At 39.7% G+C, this 21443-nt stretch overlaps 1 protein-coding gene across 4 annotated transcripts in view; it reads left to right on the forward strand.

Moving 5' to 3' along the window:
* Positions 1–420: 420 nt before the first annotated feature.
* The window catches only part of NLRP14 (NLR family pyrin domain containing 14), a 37422-nt gene continuing 16399 nt past the window's right edge, over positions 421–21443 (forward strand). The window contains exons 1-6 of one of the 4 annotated variants that reach the window (XM_014741622.3): positions 421–503; positions 7111–7471; positions 8283–8354; positions 10089–11679; positions 15617–15787; positions 18215–18382. In XM_014741622.3, coding sequence (XP_014597108.1) covers positions 7180–7471; positions 8283–8354; positions 10089–11679; positions 15617–15787; positions 18215–18382 — 2294 coding nt within the window. In that variant the 5' untranslated portion in view covers positions 421–503; positions 7111–7179. Of the gene's footprint in view, positions 920–7110; positions 7472–8282; positions 8355–10088; positions 11680–15616; positions 15788–18214; positions 18383–21443 lie in introns of those variants that run through there. The other 3 variants (XM_070274605.1, XM_070274606.1, XM_023645947.2) reach the window with 3 other exon arrangements.

A 21443-nucleotide genomic window follows, 5' to 3' on the forward strand; every position in this document is an offset into this window, starting at 1 on the left:
CCAGAGAGGGAGGCGGGAGCAAGACTTCGGATGTTTTGTTCGCTGCTGGAGTGGGCCCGAAAAACTGGCAGGCACGAAGTAGGTGCTCAATAATTACATGGATTATTGGATGGAGGAATAAAGGGCTGCTGCTAATTGGGAGTCAGCCAGTATGCGAAAGGTCACCTGGAGCCAGGTTCCAACTCCCAGACCCCCGCTTCCCCCAGGTTGAGTTCTCAGGAAAGGAAGGAGGCTGTGTCCCCGAGGTGCGCCGCACGCAGAGGATCTTATATTGCACCAGGTTATCTTCTCCTAGGAGCAGCGCTCGGTAGAGCGGGTCTAAGGCTCAGGCACCCAGCGCCAGCGTGGGAGCAGCGCCCCTTGCCCTGCCAGCCAATGGGAAGAGAGACTCGCTGGGCCGGGCCGAGAGGGTCCAACCGCACCCGGCGGCCCACGCAGCTCTCTTCGCGCGCGTTTGCTGGGCTCGCAGCGGAGGAGGAAGATTAGTCGTGAAAGGAAAAAGGGTAAGTTCCCCTTTCACATCAAACAGCAGGTACCTGTTGAGCTGTTCCTTTCACCTTTTCCTTTCCCTCTTCGTTTCCTCGCTTTCGGCGCTGGGATTTAACCTTCGCAACCGACGTCCGCTGTGACTCAAGGTATGGAATGATCCTCCTCTTCTCTGGGGGTGTTTTGCCCCCGCTAAAATAGGATTAGATACCCTGAGAGTCTTTCCAGCGCCCACATTCTTAGTGGAAGACAAAAAAGGGGATGCAGACCCCGGGCCGAGGCCCAAGAGGAGGAGCTGCCAGGACTCCCAGGGAGAAGAACTTGGTCCGCTAGCGGGCGCGGGCGAAGATCCGCGGGAGCGGTCACTCCCGGTGCGAGGCGAGTCCGCGGTCTCTTGGGGAGGCGGGGAGCCCAGGCTGCGGTGCGCACGTGGGTAAGTAGTCCACTTTCGGTGGAGACCTAGTGTGGCTTTTAGCTCGAGTGCAGTGCCTGCTTCCTAACTCGCTTGAGGTCAAGTGGTATGATTATCCCCACTTTCACCAATCCTAGGGAATTCCAGCACGCCTCTCTCCTCCCTGCCCGAGAGCAGGTGTTCGTCCTTCAGTCCGAGAATATTCCCTTCCTGTGCTCCATTTATTTAAGGAATGTGTTTTGATTAAAGAAAGTTGTCACAAATTGTCGTAAACCCAAAACACGACGAAGGTCAATATTTTGGTATATTTTCTTTGTCTTTTTTATGTAGAGGTTTTGTTTTAATTCTTTAGTACCAATCCTCATATTCTTACTCTACTTTTAACCCTGCACGTGTTGCATATTGCTGCGTGAAGAGGTCATTTTAAAGACTGTGCCATATTTTTATGCGTTTATTTCATTAATCATAATTGAGTTTTAGTTTGGCAATTATTTACTACTTGAAATAAACACCTGTGTGCACAAAACTTTCTTTTCTGTGCTTGGGATTCTTTCCATTGAGTAATTTCCCAGAGAGAGGTTACTGGTTGAAAAGTCATGCATGGTTTTCAAGTTCTTCATAGTTGTGGACATGCAGCTTTCCAAGAGTGTAGCAATTAACATTTATACTAACAATAGCTACTCCATTATGTGCTCATCGTCATGTGATATTGTTTTTTAAAGCTTATTTTTGCCATTTTGATAATTGTGAAGTGATATCACCTGGTTTGTGTTAGTTTATCTATATGCTTAAGTTTGAACATTTTCTGAAATACTTGTTAGCCGTTTACCTTTTTTTCCCTCTATGGATAGATTATTAGCAATAATTTGCTTTTAGTGCTTTTCTAATTTGTATTATGTCTTTCTGGTGATATGAACCTTTTAAAAACTATATTTTAGTGTGAACTATAATTCATATAGGAGAGTGCATTAAACATAACTGTGCAGCTTAGTGAATGATAACCAAGTGATCGTCCATGTAAACCATCACCAGGTCAAGGAATAGAACATTACCAGTGCCCAAGAGCCCCAGGGGCACCTCCCTGATCATAAATCCTCCCTGCCTGCAGAGGTAACACGAACTCACTTTTATGGTAGTTACTTCCTTACCCCTACCCCATTTTTTATACATGCATCCATAAACAATATATGGTTTATTTTTTTATTTTTGATCTTTTTATGAATGGAATTATACGATACATAATCTTTTGAGGTTTGGCTTCTTTCACTGATTATGTTTGTGAGATTCACCCTAGTAGCGTATAGTTGCAGATCATGTATTTTCATTACTGTATAGGATTTCATTGTATGAATTTACCACAATTTATTTGTTGGTTCTACTGTAGGTGGACTCTTGGATCTTTTCCAGTGCTTAGGAATTACAAGATTGCTGCTGTGGCTATTCTTGTGTGTCTCTTGGTATACCTGCACACACATCCCTGTTGGGTTGATTCTGAAGAATATGATTGTTAGGCCGTAGGGTATGCATATCTCCAATTAAAAAATAACTATTTTATTTTAGAATAGTTTTAGATTTACAGAAAAAGAATTGTCTTATACCCCTTACCCAATTTCCCCTATTTTTAACGTCTTGAGTTACCTTAGTATACTTGTCACGACTAAGGCAATTAAGACTGTTAATTAAGTGACACTTAGCTTAGGTTTCAGTAGTTTTTTCCTAGTTCTTTTCTATTCTTGGACCCTTTTCAGAATACCATATTACACTTAGTCATCTTGACTCCTTAGTCTCCTCTGGTCTGTGAAAGTTTCTCAGTCTTTCTTTGTTTTTGATGACTTTGACAGTTTTGAGAAGTACTGGTCAGGTATTTTGTAGCCTATCATTTTGGGTTTGTCTGATGTTTTCCTCTTGGTTAAACTGGAATTATGGGTGTTGGGGAGGAATATCACGGTGGTCATATGCCACTCTCATCACATGCTATCAAAGGTACATCCTATCAACAATGACATGACTGATGATGATAACCTTGAACACCAGGCTGAGGCAGTGTTTGTCAGGTTCTCCACTTAACAGATCACTAAGCCCCAATCACTAACAAATGGGTGGGGGTGGGTTGGGGCTAAGACCCACCTCCTGGAGAAGGGAATATCTACGTAAAGTATTTGGAGTTATTCTACGATAAAGATTTGTCTCTTTCCCCTCATTTATTAATTTATTCATTCATTTATCTATATCAGTATAGACTCATGGATATTTGCTTTATACTTTGGGTTGTAATCCAATACTGCATTATTTATTTTGGCCATTTGGGAGCTCTTTCAGGTTGGCTTTTGTGTCTTTTTGAAGTACTCTTTCCTTTTCTTTTCCTTACTTTCTAGCACTGCAAGAAGCTTAGGCTCATCTTGTATATTCCCAGCCCTAGTCCTAGAATCAGCCACTTCACCATAGAGCCCTGACTCCTCTTATGGGAGAATGGTATTAGAAACCAAATGTGGATCTGGGTGCGTATCTCCAATTTTAGTAGTTAAGGCCGACAGTTCTAAAGTGATTTTACTAATTTACACTTCAACTATTTATTTGTCAAGTTTCCTATAAACATTTTTGCTGTTTTTGGTTTCGTTTTGTGTTTGAATTCTTATGGAGAAGAGGTTTTAATTTCAACATAGTTAACAATATATCTCCTAATATTCATCCTGATTTTTGGTCATTTCCCTTAATGTGCCCAAACTGGTAAGTCCCTCCTCTCCTAAAGTGTGATAAATAGTCTCTGCTGTTTCTCCCCTCTGGTTTGAAGTATTAACGATTTACTGATTTACTGTATCTGAGATTTATTCTGTGAGAATACTAATTACTTTTTGTCTGAATGGTTTACAAGTTGTCCTAATACTCTGCACTGAGTGCTTCCCTTCCCAATTACAGTATTTCTTCTATTATATATTTGAATCTCATGGGAATGTCTTTCTCTGAGTTATGTAGTCTGTTTCTTTGATTTCTTCGTTATGGTCATATCATAGAGAAGGACTGATGAGTTGTACACTCAGCAGTAGAGGGTATGGCTTTGGAAGTGGTTTCAACTGCAGGCAATTTGCTGCCCTGGGACATTTGACAAAGTCTGGAGACATTTTGTTTGTCACAACTGTGGGAGATGGAGGAGGGTTCCAATGGCATCTAGTGGGTAGAGGCCAGGAAAGCTACTAAACATCATACACTGCCCATACAATGTGCCCCAAATAAAGAATTATCTGGCAAATAACTGCTATAGGAGGTTCCATTAGACCCATCAAGAAAGGAAATCAGGCAGGAGTATCGGAAAAGGGTGGGAATATCTTGTTTCCTAGATACAATGTCACTTCCCCAAGACTTTCTCATCTCTACCCTCTATAGAAAAGAATCCCTCCTTCCTTTGTGTTCTCCTAGAACTGCCATAGCTCAGAAGATTGCCATTATATATTTAGAGGTCTTCCTCTTCCCATAGCCCAGTGTTCAGCACAGGATCAGGTATCGTGGAACGTGGCCACACAGGTTTCATTTAACTGTGACTCGAAAAATGGAGTGAAATTGAAAGGCAGTGGTACCTAGTAGGAAGAGAATCAGCTTTGTAGTCTGATAGGCTACTTATCAACTGTGTAACCCCGGCAAGTTTCTTAATTTCCAAGTCCTCATATCTATAAAATGTGGATAAGACTAAATTTTCAGGAGTATTTTTAAGACTAGAGAAAATTTTCATAAAGAACCTATACACCGTAGATCCTCAACAAATATGGCTATTATTAACATGTGCTGAATGAAAAATTTATTTTGAACACGTGTGCTCTAATTATTATAAGTGGCAAAAGTTCACATAAATAAATTTGAAAATTGAAATGAATCTTCTCCAACCACAGGTTCCCATTTTAGTTTAGAACATTTTGGAATTTATGAATGCCTTCACGTAAGAGGAGCAACAACAGACGTCTGTTTTTTCCTTCCCAAAAATGTGAACAAAGGAAGACCACAAAACAAAGAACAGTTTCTTCAAAGAACAGCATAAAACTTTTGGGAAGGATACCAGAGTCTTTCTGTCAGAACTATAGCCCTCATGTAGTAGAGACCCAATAGGATTGAGAACCATATAGGTCTTGGCTCAAAGGGACACCCAGAAAGGCAAGAGGAAAATGAAGAAAGTATAGGATTATGAGAGCCAAGAAGAGAGAGAATATCAAGAATTAAGTTATTGTTACAATAGCAATTATACATATGGCACTCTGTAAGTTAGGTGCATGCATTAGCTTCTGATCTTCGCAGAGGTAGATACTGTTATTTTCCTGCTTACTGATAGAAAATTGAATCCAAAAATACCTATTGGGTTTTGCAACAGGGTGGTAATTGGTATGAGTTATCTCAGCAGAAGTGTGGTGGCAAAAGTTAGATTGCAGAGGATTGAGGAGGTATAGCATGTAAAGGAGAGAAGACTCTGAAGAGGTTTGACTGTGAAGATGAAGGGGACGTGGAGTTAAGGGAACATTTGTAAAAGACTATAGTAGATTTGGGTGTGTTTAAGTGTTAAAGAGGGACTTAGAGAACAGGGAGGGGTTGAAGATAGAGAAGAGAGATCACTAATGGATTAAGTCCTTTAACAACTGGGTACTCATGTGATTCAGATCACAGGTGGAGGGATGAACAATAGAGAAGGGGAGAGAGCCCCCTTTCTTTGTTACAGGAAAGAGGAGAAAAAAGATTGGCCCCCACAGAGTGATATCTGTACATTTCTAGGTGAAAAGTTGAGGGTGTTGTGTCCTACACCTCATTTTCCCTCACCTACCATAGTCTGGATGTCCTGGGGAAATTTCACTGTTCCTTTGAAGTTTCCTCAAATTTACTCCTTTTTGCTTCTTTTTAAAAAATTACTATGGAATCTGTTTTGGTCACATTCTAATCTGTAGTCTAGAATAATTCTGCAGTGCAGTTAAAACAAAAAACCCTAAAACAGCTGATAGCTCACCAATTGCTGTAGGATAAAAAGTCCTGATTTACTATGTAATTTTGAGATAATTCACTTTCTGTTTGAGAAGTGAAATCTCCCTTTGGTACATTTTTATTTCCCCCATCTATCTTTTCCAATCCCATTGGCAGGAATGGGGGGAGGCATTATGGGAGATTAGAAGGGGGAGGGTTTAGAGAAAGATCTAGGTCGAGTTTCAGCTGTACCACTTACTAGCTCTGTCTCTTGAAGCAAATCACTGAAGAGGAAATGAGGAACTTGAAGAAACGGTTTAAGTGATTAACTGGAGTACCCATGCTGAATAATAAATTAAATAAGGCTGTTAAGATGGCTGATAAATAAGAGGAAAACACAAGGCTCAAAGACTGGGATTTGATAAAACTTGAAGAACTGTCACAAAGGGATTGAGGGCACGAAACTGCTCAATTAGCTGGAAGGTATTAGTAGAGAATGGGTTATGGGACTTTGCAGTTTAAGAGTTTGGGTAGTCGTTGCTGATGAAGTCTGGATTGAGGACATCAGAGTGAAACATGGGAGTGAAATAAGGTCATGGGAGTTAAGGTCAAAGATGTGAGAGAATGCTGTTTTGGATGGGCTTTAATTTTAAACTCATCTAGAATAATGTGTGTTGGGGAGTGGATGCGAAAGGAGCTTGTGAGTTAGGAATGCAGACTTTCAGTGACTGCATATGGATTTGTGACAGAGATGACATGACAAGAAGAGGTAAATGGAGGCATATGCCAATTGCATGTGCTTCAAGAGTAATGGTTATTGGTGAGGGTACAATAATAACATTTTATAGGCTGAGATATATGTTGAGTGTTGGTGGGAGAGAGAAGGGATGAGGAAAGTTGCCAACACTTAGTAGGAACCTGTTCTGTCCCAGGTGATCTATGAACTCTACCTCATTCAATCCTTACCACCATCCTCGGAGGTTGGTTCTGATATCTTCACTTTGCAGAAGAGCAAACTGAGGTTCAGAAAGATGAATTGCCTTTCTTTATTTCTTACAGCTCATAAGTGGTGGGACTAGGAGTAACTCTTGGGAGGGTGGAAGAAATACACAGTGGTCTTTATTAGAGGAATGCTTTTATGATAGAAAAAGATAGAAAAGATAGATTACAGAGGACACTAGGTCAGTACTGAGCCTAATAAATTGGGCTTCAACACACGTTTGTTGAATTAATCTATATTTTTTATAGCTATTTCATTTTCTAATCTTACTTTTCCATAGGTCCCATTTATTCAACATTCTTTTGATTATTTTCCCCCACTGAAGCCTGACTATTGATCTGTGGACAAGATGACAGATTCATTGTCTTCTTCCTTCTTTCCTGATTTTGGCCTGCTATTGTATTTGGAGGAGCTAAACAAAGAGGAATTAAATAAATTCAAGTTACTCCTGAGGAATGCGACCATGGAACCCGAGCACTGCCAGATACCCTGGGCTGAAGTGAAGAAGGCCAAGCGGGAGGATCTGGCTAACTTGATGAACAGATATTATCCAGGAGAGCAGGCCTGGGATGTGGCTCTCAAAATCTTTGGCAAGATGAACCTGAAGGATCTGTGTGAGAGAGCAAAAGCAGAGATCAACTGTGAGTGATGCTAGGGACATATCTGGGGATAGGGAGAAGAAGGTGCTTCCTGGAGCCCATTGGAATGATTCTAAGAAAGGGATTTGGGGATTAAACCATTCTGTGGGACACAAGCTCCGTGGTGGTCAAGTACATTGGGAGCTTGTTGGATCATTTGAGGAACAGTGAAGAGGTAGGAGGGTTCTGAGTACTATTACTCAGCCTCGCTCCTTAATTGGGGGTAATTCACCCATCTTGTACTAATTAGAATGATAAAAGGAATTGAGCGATACAAATTGTCCCATCTAGTGTTCCTTTGCCTAAACTACAAACAAAGTCATAGGCCAGGCTAAATTTTAAGGACTCTCCAATATCATTTAAAATCTTTGCTGAAATATGAGGAATGGACAAAAAATTATTAAGGGATATAAGCCAGCATTTTTAGTCATTCCCAGTTATGGAATATTTATTATAGGCATCTTAAGTTCCTTATTCATATACAAGGCTTTACAGCTACTAAGTGTATATCCATTATTTCCTTTCAGCCTCACCATATCCCCATTAGGTCAGTACAGACAAGGAAACTTAGGCTTAGACTAGACCCCTTGCCCAAGAGTTACAGGGTTGGGGGCATGGCCAGAGGCCTCCTACTTCAGTGTTGTTCACACCACATCACTTCTTCCTCAGCTAAGTTGGTGGATTCTGAGGCTCTGTTGGCTCTTTTCTTAAACCGAGATGGTCATAGAATTGGACCTCTGAGAATAGTTCTGGCCATCACCAAAGCTCTCCTTGTTTTTGGTAAATCTCATGATCCTGTGGGAACCTCTTGCAGGGACCACCCAGAGTATGGGGCCAGAAGATGCCAGGGCCGGAGAGGCACAAGGTGATCAGGAGGCAGTGTTGGGTGAGTAGATGGACTTTTTGTCAGATTTGGGAAGAGTTTGAGCTTTTGAAGCATGATGGAGTTTTATCTCCCAGGGGACCTTTGTTCAATTCTTGATAACTTCTTCTAATATCCTACCTATTCCCTGTCTTTCATTCAAAAAGAATCAACAACACTGGCTCTCTGGCCAAAGTCAGAATCAAGGCCATGTTAATTCAGGGCCTCAAGAGAGCAATCTTTGGAAATGCCCAGTCAAAAGTTGACAGTCTAATGAACAAAGGTATATTCATGTCTGTGTTTTATGGACTAAAGAGTCCTTGACTTGGCAGGGACTATTTGGTTTCTCACATCCATTCCCATCCTTTAGAAACGATGCTGTAATTGAGTTCTAGGGGTAGTGACCAGCTAGTTCGTATAAAATGTAATTTCCAGAACCAGGGCTTTCAGTCTTAGTTCAATACCATTTCTATTCCCTTATTTTCTTTCAAATTCAACGTACTTGAATTCCAGTTTATATAAATGGAATTACGGTAGAAAGAAAACTGGACCAGGTGAGAAACCTTTATTCCTAACTCAGCTATGCTGCTTTCTAAGATGTTACATTATTTCATTCAAGAAATAATTGAGAACCCACTTCATTCCAAGCACTAATAAATAAATATTGTTTATTGTATGAAATGATCTGAAGCTAACTTCCCACTTTGACCTTAATTTCTGATTCAATATAAGGGAGTTTATTCTTGTGGTATAATGGGCCATAAATTTAGGAGACCAGGGTTCTACATCCATAGAAATTTACTGTTAGAAAATTTGGAAGATAGACAAAAGTATAATGAAGAAAGTAGAAATCATCCTTATAATCTCAATTTTCTTTTAAGTGCTGCCCTGTGCTATATATTATACCATAAAGAGAAAGAGTACCTGCCTTTAATACCATACCGTCTCCTGGGGGAGAACTAAGCTTAAGTTAGTGGGATATGAACTATGTTAGATGTTTGTACTGAATGCCCTAGTAGAACAAAGAAAAGAATTATTTGCTTTAAAAATTAAAGTAATTACAACTTGTGATACGTGTTGTGAATGAAAAATATACTGTTTTGAGAATATTTGGGAGAACTATTCTAGTGTTGGGGTTCAGAGAAGGCTTCTCTCAGATAAGGATGTTTAAATTGAGATCTAAAGAAGAAATCAGACTGAACTAGGTAAAGATGAAACTGTATTTTCATTATACTTGGACATGGGAATTTTTTTCTTTAAAATAGTCTTCAGGCTATGCTTCAATGTTCATTTCTATTAATGTTTTACCTGTATAAAGTGGATTAATTTGATCTGTAGATTCAGATCTGTCTTCAGATCTTCTCTGGCTCTTATTATTAATTGTTACCTGTGTTCTTTTTGTTTTTATCTAAATGATGACTCTATTCTCCACATATATCATCTTTTTTCTCTGTAGAGAAAAAGTACACAGAAGAGAAAATATTTCTAGAACAAATCAAATTTTTCTTTTATAAATTCATTTTTCTGCATTGTCAGTTCTGTTTTTCCACAGTTTCTAATGTAGGTTTTAAATCTACAGGAATATTTTTGCTTTATTTACATTCTTTTCTTACCCCTAAACCAACTGCACTTTGATTTTGGCCTGTATCACTTATTGTTCCTAACTCCAAGTCCAGTATTCTTAACATTGCAAATCATAGAATTTGTTTTGATCATGTGTCTCTTTGTGTTTTTCCTGCTCCATTCCAACTGACTTAGGTGATGGAACAGAATACAGAAGTCGAATAAAGGAAAAATTCTGCATCATGTGGGATAAGGAGTGTTTGCTTGGAGAACCTAAAGATTTCTGTCATGAAATTGCTCAGAAAGGTCAAGAACTGTTGGAACATTTGTTTGATGTGGATGTCAAAACCGGGGAACAGCCACAGACGGTGGTGCTTCAGGGGGCTGCTGGCGTTGGGAAAACAACCTTGGTGAGAAAGGCAATGTTAGATTGGGCACAGGGCAACCTCTATCAGCAGAGATTTGCCTATGTTTTTTATCTCAATGCCAGAGAAATTAACCAGTTGAGAGAGAGAAGCTTTGTTCAAATGATATCAAAGGACTGGCCCAGCACAGAAGGCCCCATTGAAAGAATTATGTCCCAGCCCAGTAGTCTCCTTTTTATCATTGATAGTTTTGATGAACTGAACTTCGCCTTTGAGGAACCTGAGTTTGCGTTGTGTGAAGACTGGACCCAGGTACACCCAGTGTCCTTCCTCATGAGTAGTTTGCTGAGGAAAGTGATGCTCCCTGAGTCATCCTTACTGGTGACAACGAGACTCACAGCATGTAAGAAACTAGAGCCTTTGTTGAAGAGTCAGCGTTCTGTAGAGCTACTGGGTATGTCTGAGGATGCAAGAGAGGAGTATATTTACCAGTTTTTTGAAGACAAGAAGTGGGCTTTGCAAGTATTTGGTTCACTAAGAAATAGTGAGATGCTTTTTAGCCTGTGCAAAGTCCCCCTAGTGTGCCGAGTCATTTGTACTTGTCTGGAGCAGCAAATGGAGAAGGGTGTCACATTGACCTGCAAAACCACCACGGCTCTGTTTACCTGCTATATCTCTAGCTTGTTCACACCAGCAGATGGAAGCTGTCCTAGTCTACCCAACCAAACCCAACTGAGGAGCCTGTGCCACTTAGCTGCCAAAGGAGTATGGACTATGACATATGTGTTTTACAGGGAAAATCTCAGAAAGCATGGATTAACTAAATGTGATGTCACAATTTTCCTGGACGTGAATATTCTTCAAAAGGACACAGAGTATGAAAACTGCTATGTGTTCACCCACCTACATATTCAGGAGTTTTTTGCAGCTATGTTCTATATATTGAAAGACAGTATGGAAACCAGGAACCTTTTTTTTCAGTCTTTTGAAGATGTGAAGCTGTTATTTGAAAGCAACAGTTATAAAGACCCCCATCTGATGCAGATGAAATGCTTTTTGTTTGGCCTTTTGAATGAAGGTCTAGTAAAACAACTCGAGGACACTTTTAACTGTAAAATGTCACTGGGGGTAAAATGGAAGATACTTCAGTGGATGGAAATATTAGGAAACAGTGACTGTTTTCCATCACAGCTAGGATTTCTGGAGTTGTTTCACTATCTGTATGAGACTCAAGATGAAGGATTTATAAGCCAGGCAATGAGATATTTCCGAAAGGTTGTCATTAATATTCATGGGAAAATCCATTTGCTTGTGTCTTCATTCTGCCTCAAGCATTGCCAAAGTTTACAGACCATTAAACTGTCTGTGACTGTGGAATCTGAGAGGAAGATGTTAAACTCAAGCCACTCAGCTGAAACTTGGTAAGTGTGCTAGGTCATTCCCTGAAAGTGCCCTGTGAAGGAGTGAAGGAAGCAGATTTTCTCAGAGGGAGGGAAGATGTTGTTTAGGTGAGGTCCTAGAGCCAGGATTACCTTTCAGAGTTGTCCCACCCTGAAGCAAGGAGGCCAGGCACAGAAACATCTTACTGACCAGTCACGGCTACTGGTGAGGAATGGGCAAAAACTTGCCTGAAGTGGCTCTCTTAGCCTGAGGGCAATCCCAAGAGAGGGACTTGGCTGAAAGCTCTCAGCTGTCAACTCTTCCAACAACTAGGGATGAGTGTTTCAGTCTTCAAGGAGGGATGTGGCATGGCACAAACTTACATCCGCTATAGTACGTATATTTAACTTTTAAAAGGCCCTCCGGGAGATTAGGGACCAGAAATTTCTTGCTGAATTTAGGTACATAGGTCATCTCTCTGGACTCTGTTCCACTGTACTCTGTTGACCTAGCTCAGCTTCTCTGTTGCCTAGACACAGGTCAGCATTTGCCTAAAAGTTCTCAGCCCTTTAACACCTAGCTAGAGAGAGTCAGATGTGAGTAAGAAATAGTAGGTGCTGAATGAATGTTTTGAAAGAATAAATGGACCTTCAGTATTTTATGCATATTATTTTTACCCTCTCCCCTTCCTCAAGTTGCCTTTTCTGAATACCCATCTAAGTCTGGGGGAAGAAATGAACTATGGAATTAGTTCCAGATTTAACTAAAATTGAGGGCTTACTATGTGGGATACAGCTGTATAGTACATGGGATATTTAACATGTTATCCAGTTTAACGCTCGTCAAAACCATATCTCAATTTATTTTTAAGATTAACAAAACTAAGATTCAGAGAAGTCCTCTTAGAAAGTAAGTTTACAATTATTGATTCAAGCACACGTCAAATAATAGCTAATATTTGCTTGACATACACCTGACAGTCTTCTAAGTCCCAACTCATGTAGTCTCCCAAGAATCCTAGGTGGATGCTATTATTTTCATTTTACTTATAAAAAAACTGAGATACCAGGAAAGTATATAACTTGGCTGAGGTCACACATCTGATTATATAAGTCCTTGGTTTTCCAACTTTACCCAAGCTGTCTCATTGCTATTACATAAACTGTAGAAGCATTCCTCTTAAGAACATATATTTCATTTCTCTCTGAACTGTGGGAATAGGAATTGTAGGCTGGGGTGCCATGACCTTTACTCACAAATCCCCAAGGACAGTAATCTCCTTCAGTCAGTGTTCTTAACTCTGACTCCATAGTTCTATTTATAGAAGACATGATTGAAATAGGGCATTAGAATGTATTTTTTTATTTTTATTTTTTTGAGGAAGATTAGCCCTGAACTAACATCTGCTGCAAATCCTCCTTTTTTTTATTCCTGAGAAAGATTGGCCCTGCGCTACCATCCATGCCCATCTTCCTCTACTTTATATGTGGGACACCTGCCACAGCATGGCTTGATAAGCAGTACATAGGTCTGCACCTGGGATCTGAACCGGCGAACCCCAGGCCACCAAAGTGTAACATATGAACTTAACTGCTTTGCCACCAGGCTGACCCCAGCATTAGAATGTATTTTATGCCTAATGGTAAATGTGAGGAAGGCATTCTAGGTACTACATTGCCAGTCTTCATGCTACCTTCCCCTTACTTTTAGTGTTATCTAACAGTAAAGTTGGCATTGTTGCTAAAATAAAAAAAGAATCTGAGGGGCCAGCCCCATGGCCAAGTGGTTAAGTTCGTGTGCTCCGCTTTGGTGGCCCAGGGCTTCTCTGGTTCAGATCCTGGGCATGGACATGGCACCGCTCATCAAGCCATGTTGAGGCAGCGTCCCACATGCCACAACTAGAAGGACCCACAACTAAAAGTATACAACTATCTACTGGGGGCATTTGGGGAGAAAAAAGAAAAAGAAAGATTGGCAAGTTGTTAGTTCAGGTGCCAATCTTTAAAACAAAATAAAAAGGATCTGAGAACCCAGTATTTTAAGAGAGACAGTATAGGTGATCTCAGTCTCTTCTACAACATAACTATACGTTGTAAACTTTACAAGTGCAGGATCTCTATCTGTCTTGTTCACTTTTTTTTTGGTGAGGAAGATTGGCCCTGAGCTAAAATCTATTGCCAATCTTCCTCTATTTTGTAGATGGTACACTGCCACAGCATGGCTTGATGAGTGGTGTGTAGATCTGCACCCAGGATCCAAACTCGCAAACCCTGGGCTGCTGAAGCAGAGCATGGGAACTCAACCACTACATCACTGGGCCAGCCCCTTGTTCTCTGTCTTATCAATTGTATTTGTATATAGTAATGTTTGAATGATTTATGACCTAGCTTTCTCAAATTTAAGACCACAAGTGATGTAGACCATCACTCTGCAATGTTACTAATTCCAATTTAAGTGTAAGGTATGGGGAAACTAATATTTGAGTAGTGAAGGGGATCAGGATATGCCACTCCAAAATATGCAGCTTTTATATAAAAACTACTTTTAGCTGAAGGCATTTGAGTTCCTGAAACCTCTTATCTGCCTGAAAGCAGAGCCTCCCAAAAGAACTCAACTCTCATAAATCCCCTCCCTGGGAGCAACTCTAATCTTCTCTTCTTGGAGACAGAAATTAGCACCACACCCAGACAGACATTGTCACAAACTCTCATATCTCTCATCTGTTCTTGTAGGGGCCCATTTATCTTTCCAAAAAGTCACTTGTTTTTCCCTAAGTGCCCTTTCTTCTCTTGCCTTTCCCCTACTAATTTAGGTATATAGACCCCAAATTCTAACCACTCCTTTGAGTTACTCATAACTGAGTTTCTCCCATATGTAGCCATCATGCACATGCTAATAAAATTTGTATCCTTTTCTCTTGTTAATCTGCCTTTTGTCAGTCTAATTTATAGGGTCACAGCCAGAGAAACTAGGAGAGCAGACAGAAAAAGATATTTTTTTCTCACCTATAGTAGCTATTATGTATAAGGCAACAAGCTAGACTTTTATATATTTTAATATAGATAATATCAGCTACCAATTGCTAGGAGCATTTACAATGTGAAACATTTGCTGAGCATTTTCTATAGATTGTCCTACTGAATCTTCATAGTAATCCTAAGAAATAGTTACTCATATCTCAATTTTTTAAGATGAAGAAGCTGAGACTCACATAGGTTAGTAACAGTGCCAGAATCACCCAGTTTAGCGAATGGCAGAGTTGGGACTCAGGACCGTTCCATTCTAGAATTTATGCTAATAATCACTAGGCTAACCTCTGTTTCATTCATTATTACCTTTTATTTGTTTATAATGAGTCCATTGATAATATGCCTGATAATTAAAATATACAGCATTTTAAAATTTACAAAGTGCTTTTGTATACCCACCAAAATTGACTATTAAATCCTCCCAACCCTGTGAAGGGAGACAGCGTTTCCACTTTATACATAAAGAAAACATGGCGCATGGAACTGATGTGACTTGCTTAAAGTAACATAGCAGGTAAGTGATAGACCTGGGGCTCAGGGCCTATGGTTCTCAATCTACACCACAGTTCCCTAATGTCTACCCACTATTCCTAATCTTACTCCTTGTGGTCATATATTATTTTTCTTCTTGATATTGGCTCTTTAGGTATTTGAAGACTCGTCTCTTGTCCTTCCTGAGTCTCTTCCTCCAAAGTGAATTCTTTCTAGCTTTTATTGTTTTTGTGTGATTTATTTTGTGTGTATTGAGGGGGCGGGGGAGCTACAGGGCAAATGAAACCTCTGGAGTGCCAAGAGAAAGGCTTCCCGGTGGACTGTGCCCAGCCAAGCCAGAGCTGCACTGGATGTTCTCGCCATTTCCAAAGTACACTTATTTTCAGCCTGTACCATCTTCTGAGAGTTGCCTGGGCTGAAATACATTGACTGGTCTTTTCTTTTTCCAATTATTTAGGCAAAGGGATTTTGGTCGCATTACTCATTATTGGCAAGATCTCTGTTCTGTGCTTCATACAAATGAACAGTTGAGAGAATTGGACCTGTGTCATAGCAACCTTGATAAGTTAGCAATGAAGACTTTTTATCAAGAACTAAGGCACCCAAACTGTAAACTACAAAAACTACGGTAAGTCTGGCATAAGAAAATTTAATGGAGTTATTCCAATTTCTTTCCTGATCCCACCTCCTACTCCTACTTATTGGGGGTAACCAATAGTAAACAAATACTTAAAATCCACTGTGTGAAATACTCTAAGAACACGCACTGTGGAAACCTGGGTACGTGGGAGGATAGCTAACTTGTTCTGGGAGAGGTTGCACAGAGCATAGAAGCTGTTGACATGGGTTTTTGAGGCTTGATTAGGAATTTTCCAAATGAAGAACACAGAACTAAGGCATTCTAGGAAGGTCAGCAAAGCATTTTCAAAGACATGTTCTGGAACATACTATTTTTTCTTCTCCTTGAGGAATAATTTACATTAAGTAAAATGCACACATACTAATATTCAGTTTGTTGAGTTTTGACAATTGCCAATACCCAAAACAAGATAGAAAATAACTCCATCACCTCAGAAAGTTTCCTCGTACCCCTTTATATTCAGTCCTCTCACCCCATCCACTCCCAAGGCCAGTCACTTTCTAACCTCTCTCACTGTAGATTAGCTTTGTCTTTTCTTGGAAACCATTTATATTGATTCATACAGTATGTATTTTTTGTGTCCATCTTCTTTTGCTCAACAAATGTTTTTAAAAATTTACCCATGTTGCATGTTTCAATACTTTCTTTTTACTGCTGATTAGCATTCCACTGTATGATATCCTACAATTTGTTTGTTCATTCTCTTGTTAATAGACCTCTGGGTTGGTTCCAATTTGAGGGTATTATTAATAAGGCTGCTGTGAATATTCTTGTACAAATCTTTTTTGTGATATATGTCTTCATGTCTTGGGCTAATACCTAGGAATGGAATAGCTAGTTCATAGATATATGTTTAACTTTTAAAGAAACTGCCAACCAGTTCTTCGGAGTGGTTGTACCATTTTATAGTCCCACCAGCAATATATGAAAGTTCCAGCTGCTCATCATCCTTGCCAACATTTGCTATTTTTTTTTGTTTTATTATTTTATTATTTCTTAATTTGATTCCAGGTACCCTATCACTTTTACATTTGCCTTTTTACATGTCTCTCTCCCTCTTGTGTATTGGCCCTACTAGGAGCTGGGACTAATCCTATTTTCTTCTGTATTCAGGGCTCATCAGTGTGCCCAAGGCCTAATTGGTGCTCAGTAATATGTACTGAATACTGAACAAATGATAGGTACTTTTTTGCATTAACACTGAAGATTAATGTTCTTTTTTGGGGGGAGCAGGCTTCCCTCTAAATATTTCCTGTAGAATCTCAGTGTTTTTAGTGAGATCTGGCCTTAGATTTCAAGTAAGTAGATAGGCTCTTGCATATAGATGTGGTAAGCAATTGCATTTGTTATGATTAAGGGTTCCTGGAAGTCCTTTTTGCTCACCCCCAAACATCTCCCCCACATTGTCCCTCCACTGAATGTCACCAGTCCAAATCCTAACAATAGTTAATGCCTTCTTTTGAGTTAAATGGCTTCCTCTTTTAGAATGCAAGGGTCCCTTGGAGGGATGACACCATGAAGATAGCTCTCAGTCTTTCCCACCTTAGCGTGGTCTTACTCAGGTCCCTTTTCCCTAACAAGTGAGATCGTACTTTCAATTTATATTTACTGAGAGCATTAGGCACTTTTACTAGATGATGATGGTTAGCATTCTAAATGGGTAAAAGTTTAATTTTCTTGAATGTGCTTGGCTGGAAGTGGGGTGAGGGTGAAGGGTGGGTGGTGGCAAAAGGGAGGAGAGGTAATATTACAGAGGGAGGTTTTGAACAGTTCATGAGCAGTGTGAACATAGGGCATTTGGGACTAGCAGAGGCACTACAGAAGAATCAGATATAGCTAACAGTGACTGAGTTAGGAGATGGAAAATAGGAAGAAAAATGGGCATATTTAACTTCATATTTTGCTTTGGGTGGTCTCCGTACACCTAACAAAGTCCATGAGATGACAGGGCGTAGTTTGCAATAATGAGTTTTGCTAATGATGCACATCGAATAGTTGATATTAACTATGAATTCACCTTGGGTTATTTAAAGGACTAAATCTTGTGAATTGATGGTGTAATTGCAGTATTTGGAACAGCCCCAATAATTTTTGGTAGTCATTCCTGGGATTAAGAGTTCACAAACTCTCTTCTGCTTTTCCTGATGTTATTCTTTTCCTTCAAGGTCAAAAAAAGTTGAGAGTATCAGTTATCAGGATATAAGGGACATCTAAGTTGTAACCCAGTTGTTTTCCTAAGCCACATCTTGAAACTTGAATTTATGACCTGACCTGGAATATGAGATACCCAGAGTAAGAGAAGAGATGGCAGGAGTATTTAGATAATATCTAAGAGTTGGTTTTGAAAAGAAAGGGATGCAGTAACCAGGGACAGAGATGATTTTGTAACTTCTCCTGCATATTTTTCTTGTGAAGGTTGAGGTTTCTTTCTTTCCCTGATGGTTGTCAAGATATCTCTCGTTCTTTGACTCACAATCAGAATCTGATGCAACTGAACCTGAAAGGGAGTGATATAGGGGATAATGGAGTAAAGTCATTGTGTGAAGCCTTGAAACGCCCAGAGTGTAAACTACAGAATCTGACGTAAGTCATGAGTTTTTTATTATAATTGGGACTTTCATTTGCCTAAGTATTCCCTTACAGCGTCGACTTGCTGTTCATCGGGCCAGCTCTATTTTCATGGTATGGAACAGCAGGGATCAGAAGATTCAGGCTTATTTCCTGCTGACAGGACTTCTAACTCTTCCCCTTCCCCCACTGAAGACACCTCATTGTACTGTTCTATGTGTCTCCATCTCCTAAATCTGAAAAAAAAAAAAAAGAGTAGACCCACAATTTATAAATATTTAAAAATTTTCATTTTTCAATGCAGGACTATGTATATTCATTGTATCTTTGAACTCATAGAAAAGAAGGCACTAATAGTAACTGGGGGCAGTGCGGAGGCAAGCTCACTTTTACTTAATTTTTGATAGTGAATCCCCCTCAGCCTATAATAGCAACTCAGTGACCAGTACAGAAAGTTGAAGAACAGTGTAGCAACTGTCGACTGTCAGGGTGCTCGCTCGCTGTCCCGCACTGTTGACCCGAGTGGTGGGCCTGATTCTCTTTCCCTGCAAAAGTGACAGGATCAGCAGTCATACTTCTTCTCCACATTGTGTGATGGGTTTTAAGAAAGATCTTATTTTTCCAATGAAAGATATTTAATTCAGTTTCTGACAAAATCAAACAAAAATCAAACAAAAGCAAAACAAAAAAATTACTGTAGTAAGTTGTGCCTTAGAAGTTTTTGTTATCCTTGAACTCAATTGGCAGTGGGGTGGGGGTGGGCAAGACTGAACCTTGACGCATGAAAGGTCAAGGTGGGTCTGTATTTGTGGGAACCAAATTATAATCTGTATGTAGAAAAAACAAAATCTGAAACAAGACCACCTTTTCTCCAATAGGCAGGTCAGTTTTGTTATCATTGGGATTTTTTTCTCTCACTTGCTTTTTTTTTTTTTTTTTTAAAGATTTTATTTTTTCCTTTTTCTCCCCAAAGCCCCCCGGTACATAGTTGTGTATTCTTCGTTGTGGGTTCCTCTAGTTGTGGCATGTGGGACGCTGCCTCAGCGTGGTCTGACGAGCAGTGCCATGTCCGCGCCCAGGATTCGAACCGACGAAACACTGGGCCGCCTGCAGCGGAGCGCGCGAACGTAACCACTCGGCCACGGGGCCAGCCCCTCTCTCACTTGCTTTTATACGATAAAATTCACTTACGGTACATCTTGAAAGTCGTTGGATAATTCTTGAACGTGTGTTGAGTTCAGTGGTTAGCAGGCGAGTTTGAAGTATTGGTTTTACCAGTTTATGAAGTAGTTTTAGGATATTTTGAGAAATTTTCTGTAACCTGCAGCCTCTCTCTGGTCTGGAACCCAGGTGAGAAATAGGTCATTGGTTTCTCTATCTAATAATAAAAAGTATTAGTAGCAAAAAGCTGTTAAATGGAGGGAAAGATGCTTACAGTGGGAGCCGTGAATCCAAGACAAAGTGCCTTACCACTTGACAGGTCAGCAGGACTTGATAAGATCCTTGTCACGAGTTGAGGTTTGAACAATGTCTTCCACTGATGAACTTTGATGTAGCTCCAAGTTACTAGGCTTTCAAATAGAAAATCATCTTTCTGGGTCAACTAGTAGGGCTCCTTGCACCAGTAAATAGAATGTTTTGATGGCAGAAGTCATCAGAGCTTTATAATAATCTAAGACTACATTATGCAGGACTGGATGTTCTCCCAAGGTGGGTAGCCACTGGGGAGTAATCAATAGTCTTGTAGGCCTCTTATTAATCTTTCATGTAGAAAGTTCCAGGTTTATGTTTGCTTTAGACCTCATGTTATAAGAGCTATGAACAGCTGACTGCCCATGTTAGTCTGGTGTGTGCTTAGATCATGCTGAGCTTAACACTGTTGAATTGCGTTTTGATGTCTTACTCTCCCTACTGATTCTAGACGATGTGGGCAATGAAAGTGTTGATAAATTAGTAGGTCTTTGCCCATCTCTCTTGCAAAATATGATCCCCAGGTAGTGTAGGAACTTTGCAAGTTTAGAAATAAAATATCTTTTTTAAGAAACCTTTAAATTGCTGAGAAATTCCCATCAGCCTTTGCACATGAGCATACTGGAAAGGTATACACAATCACTAATTTTCATGTGAATATTTCACTATAATATTTACTAAAGGCTCCCTCAAGAAGGAAAAAAGATCTACTCTCCTTGTCTTGATAACTTTTTCCACATTGTCAGCCTGTTAATAAGGTAGCTCTTGAAATATGTTGAGCAAATGGGGGGGAAAACAAAACAAAAACCTTGGGCATACTAGGAATGCCTCATTATACCCAGAATCTTTTCTTAGTTTGCCTATTGTCATCGGGGATTACAGGCAAGGTGAGGGAACAATCGTTGGTTCCACCAAACAGCCACCTGAAGAGTGCCGAAATGGTGTAAATGCAAAACACTCCCTACAGCATCAAAGATTTTGAGTTAGATGACTAATATCCCAGAAGGGAGCATCTAAAATAGTTGCCAGAAGAAACTGATTAGTTGTAAAGATAAGAAGAAGGTACCTGAGAATGACAGATATCCTCAGCCTTGGCTGTATTATTAACAATAATAAAAAAGTATACAACAGATAGCATACGGACCAGTAGAAATTTTTGCTCTTCCAGGAGTGAGGAACCCTTGTGGTTTATTACAATTGTTTACAATCATGAAGGGCTCAAGCATAAGAAGTCATCAAAATATGAATAACTTTGGAAAAGTGTGGGTACACACTCTGAAATCAGAAGTTCTGCCACCTGCATAGATTACTCACAGGCAGAGAGTTGTTAAAATGGAAATATCAGTCCTCTCTTCTCTATTACAAAACTGTCTCTTTTATTCATTAATGTTAATAAACTTTGATATGTATCTATCCACAATTCATTTAAACCAAATAAGGTTTAAATGAAATATCATTTAAAGGTTGCCCTAAGTTTTTAAACATAAATAATATGAAATATAAGACAATATATTGATTTGGCCATCTTAATTTAAATAGTATGAATAACAAATGGTAATAAATTGTGTGGGAAGAATGTGATTTGTTTTCTCTCTCTTTGAAGTTT

Source organism: Equus caballus, chromosome 7 (genome assembly GCF_041296265.1).
Source record: "Equus caballus isolate H_3958 breed thoroughbred chromosome 7, TB-T2T, whole genome shotgun sequence".
NCBI classification, from domain to species: Eukaryota; Metazoa; Chordata; class Mammalia; order Perissodactyla; family Equidae; genus Equus; species Equus caballus.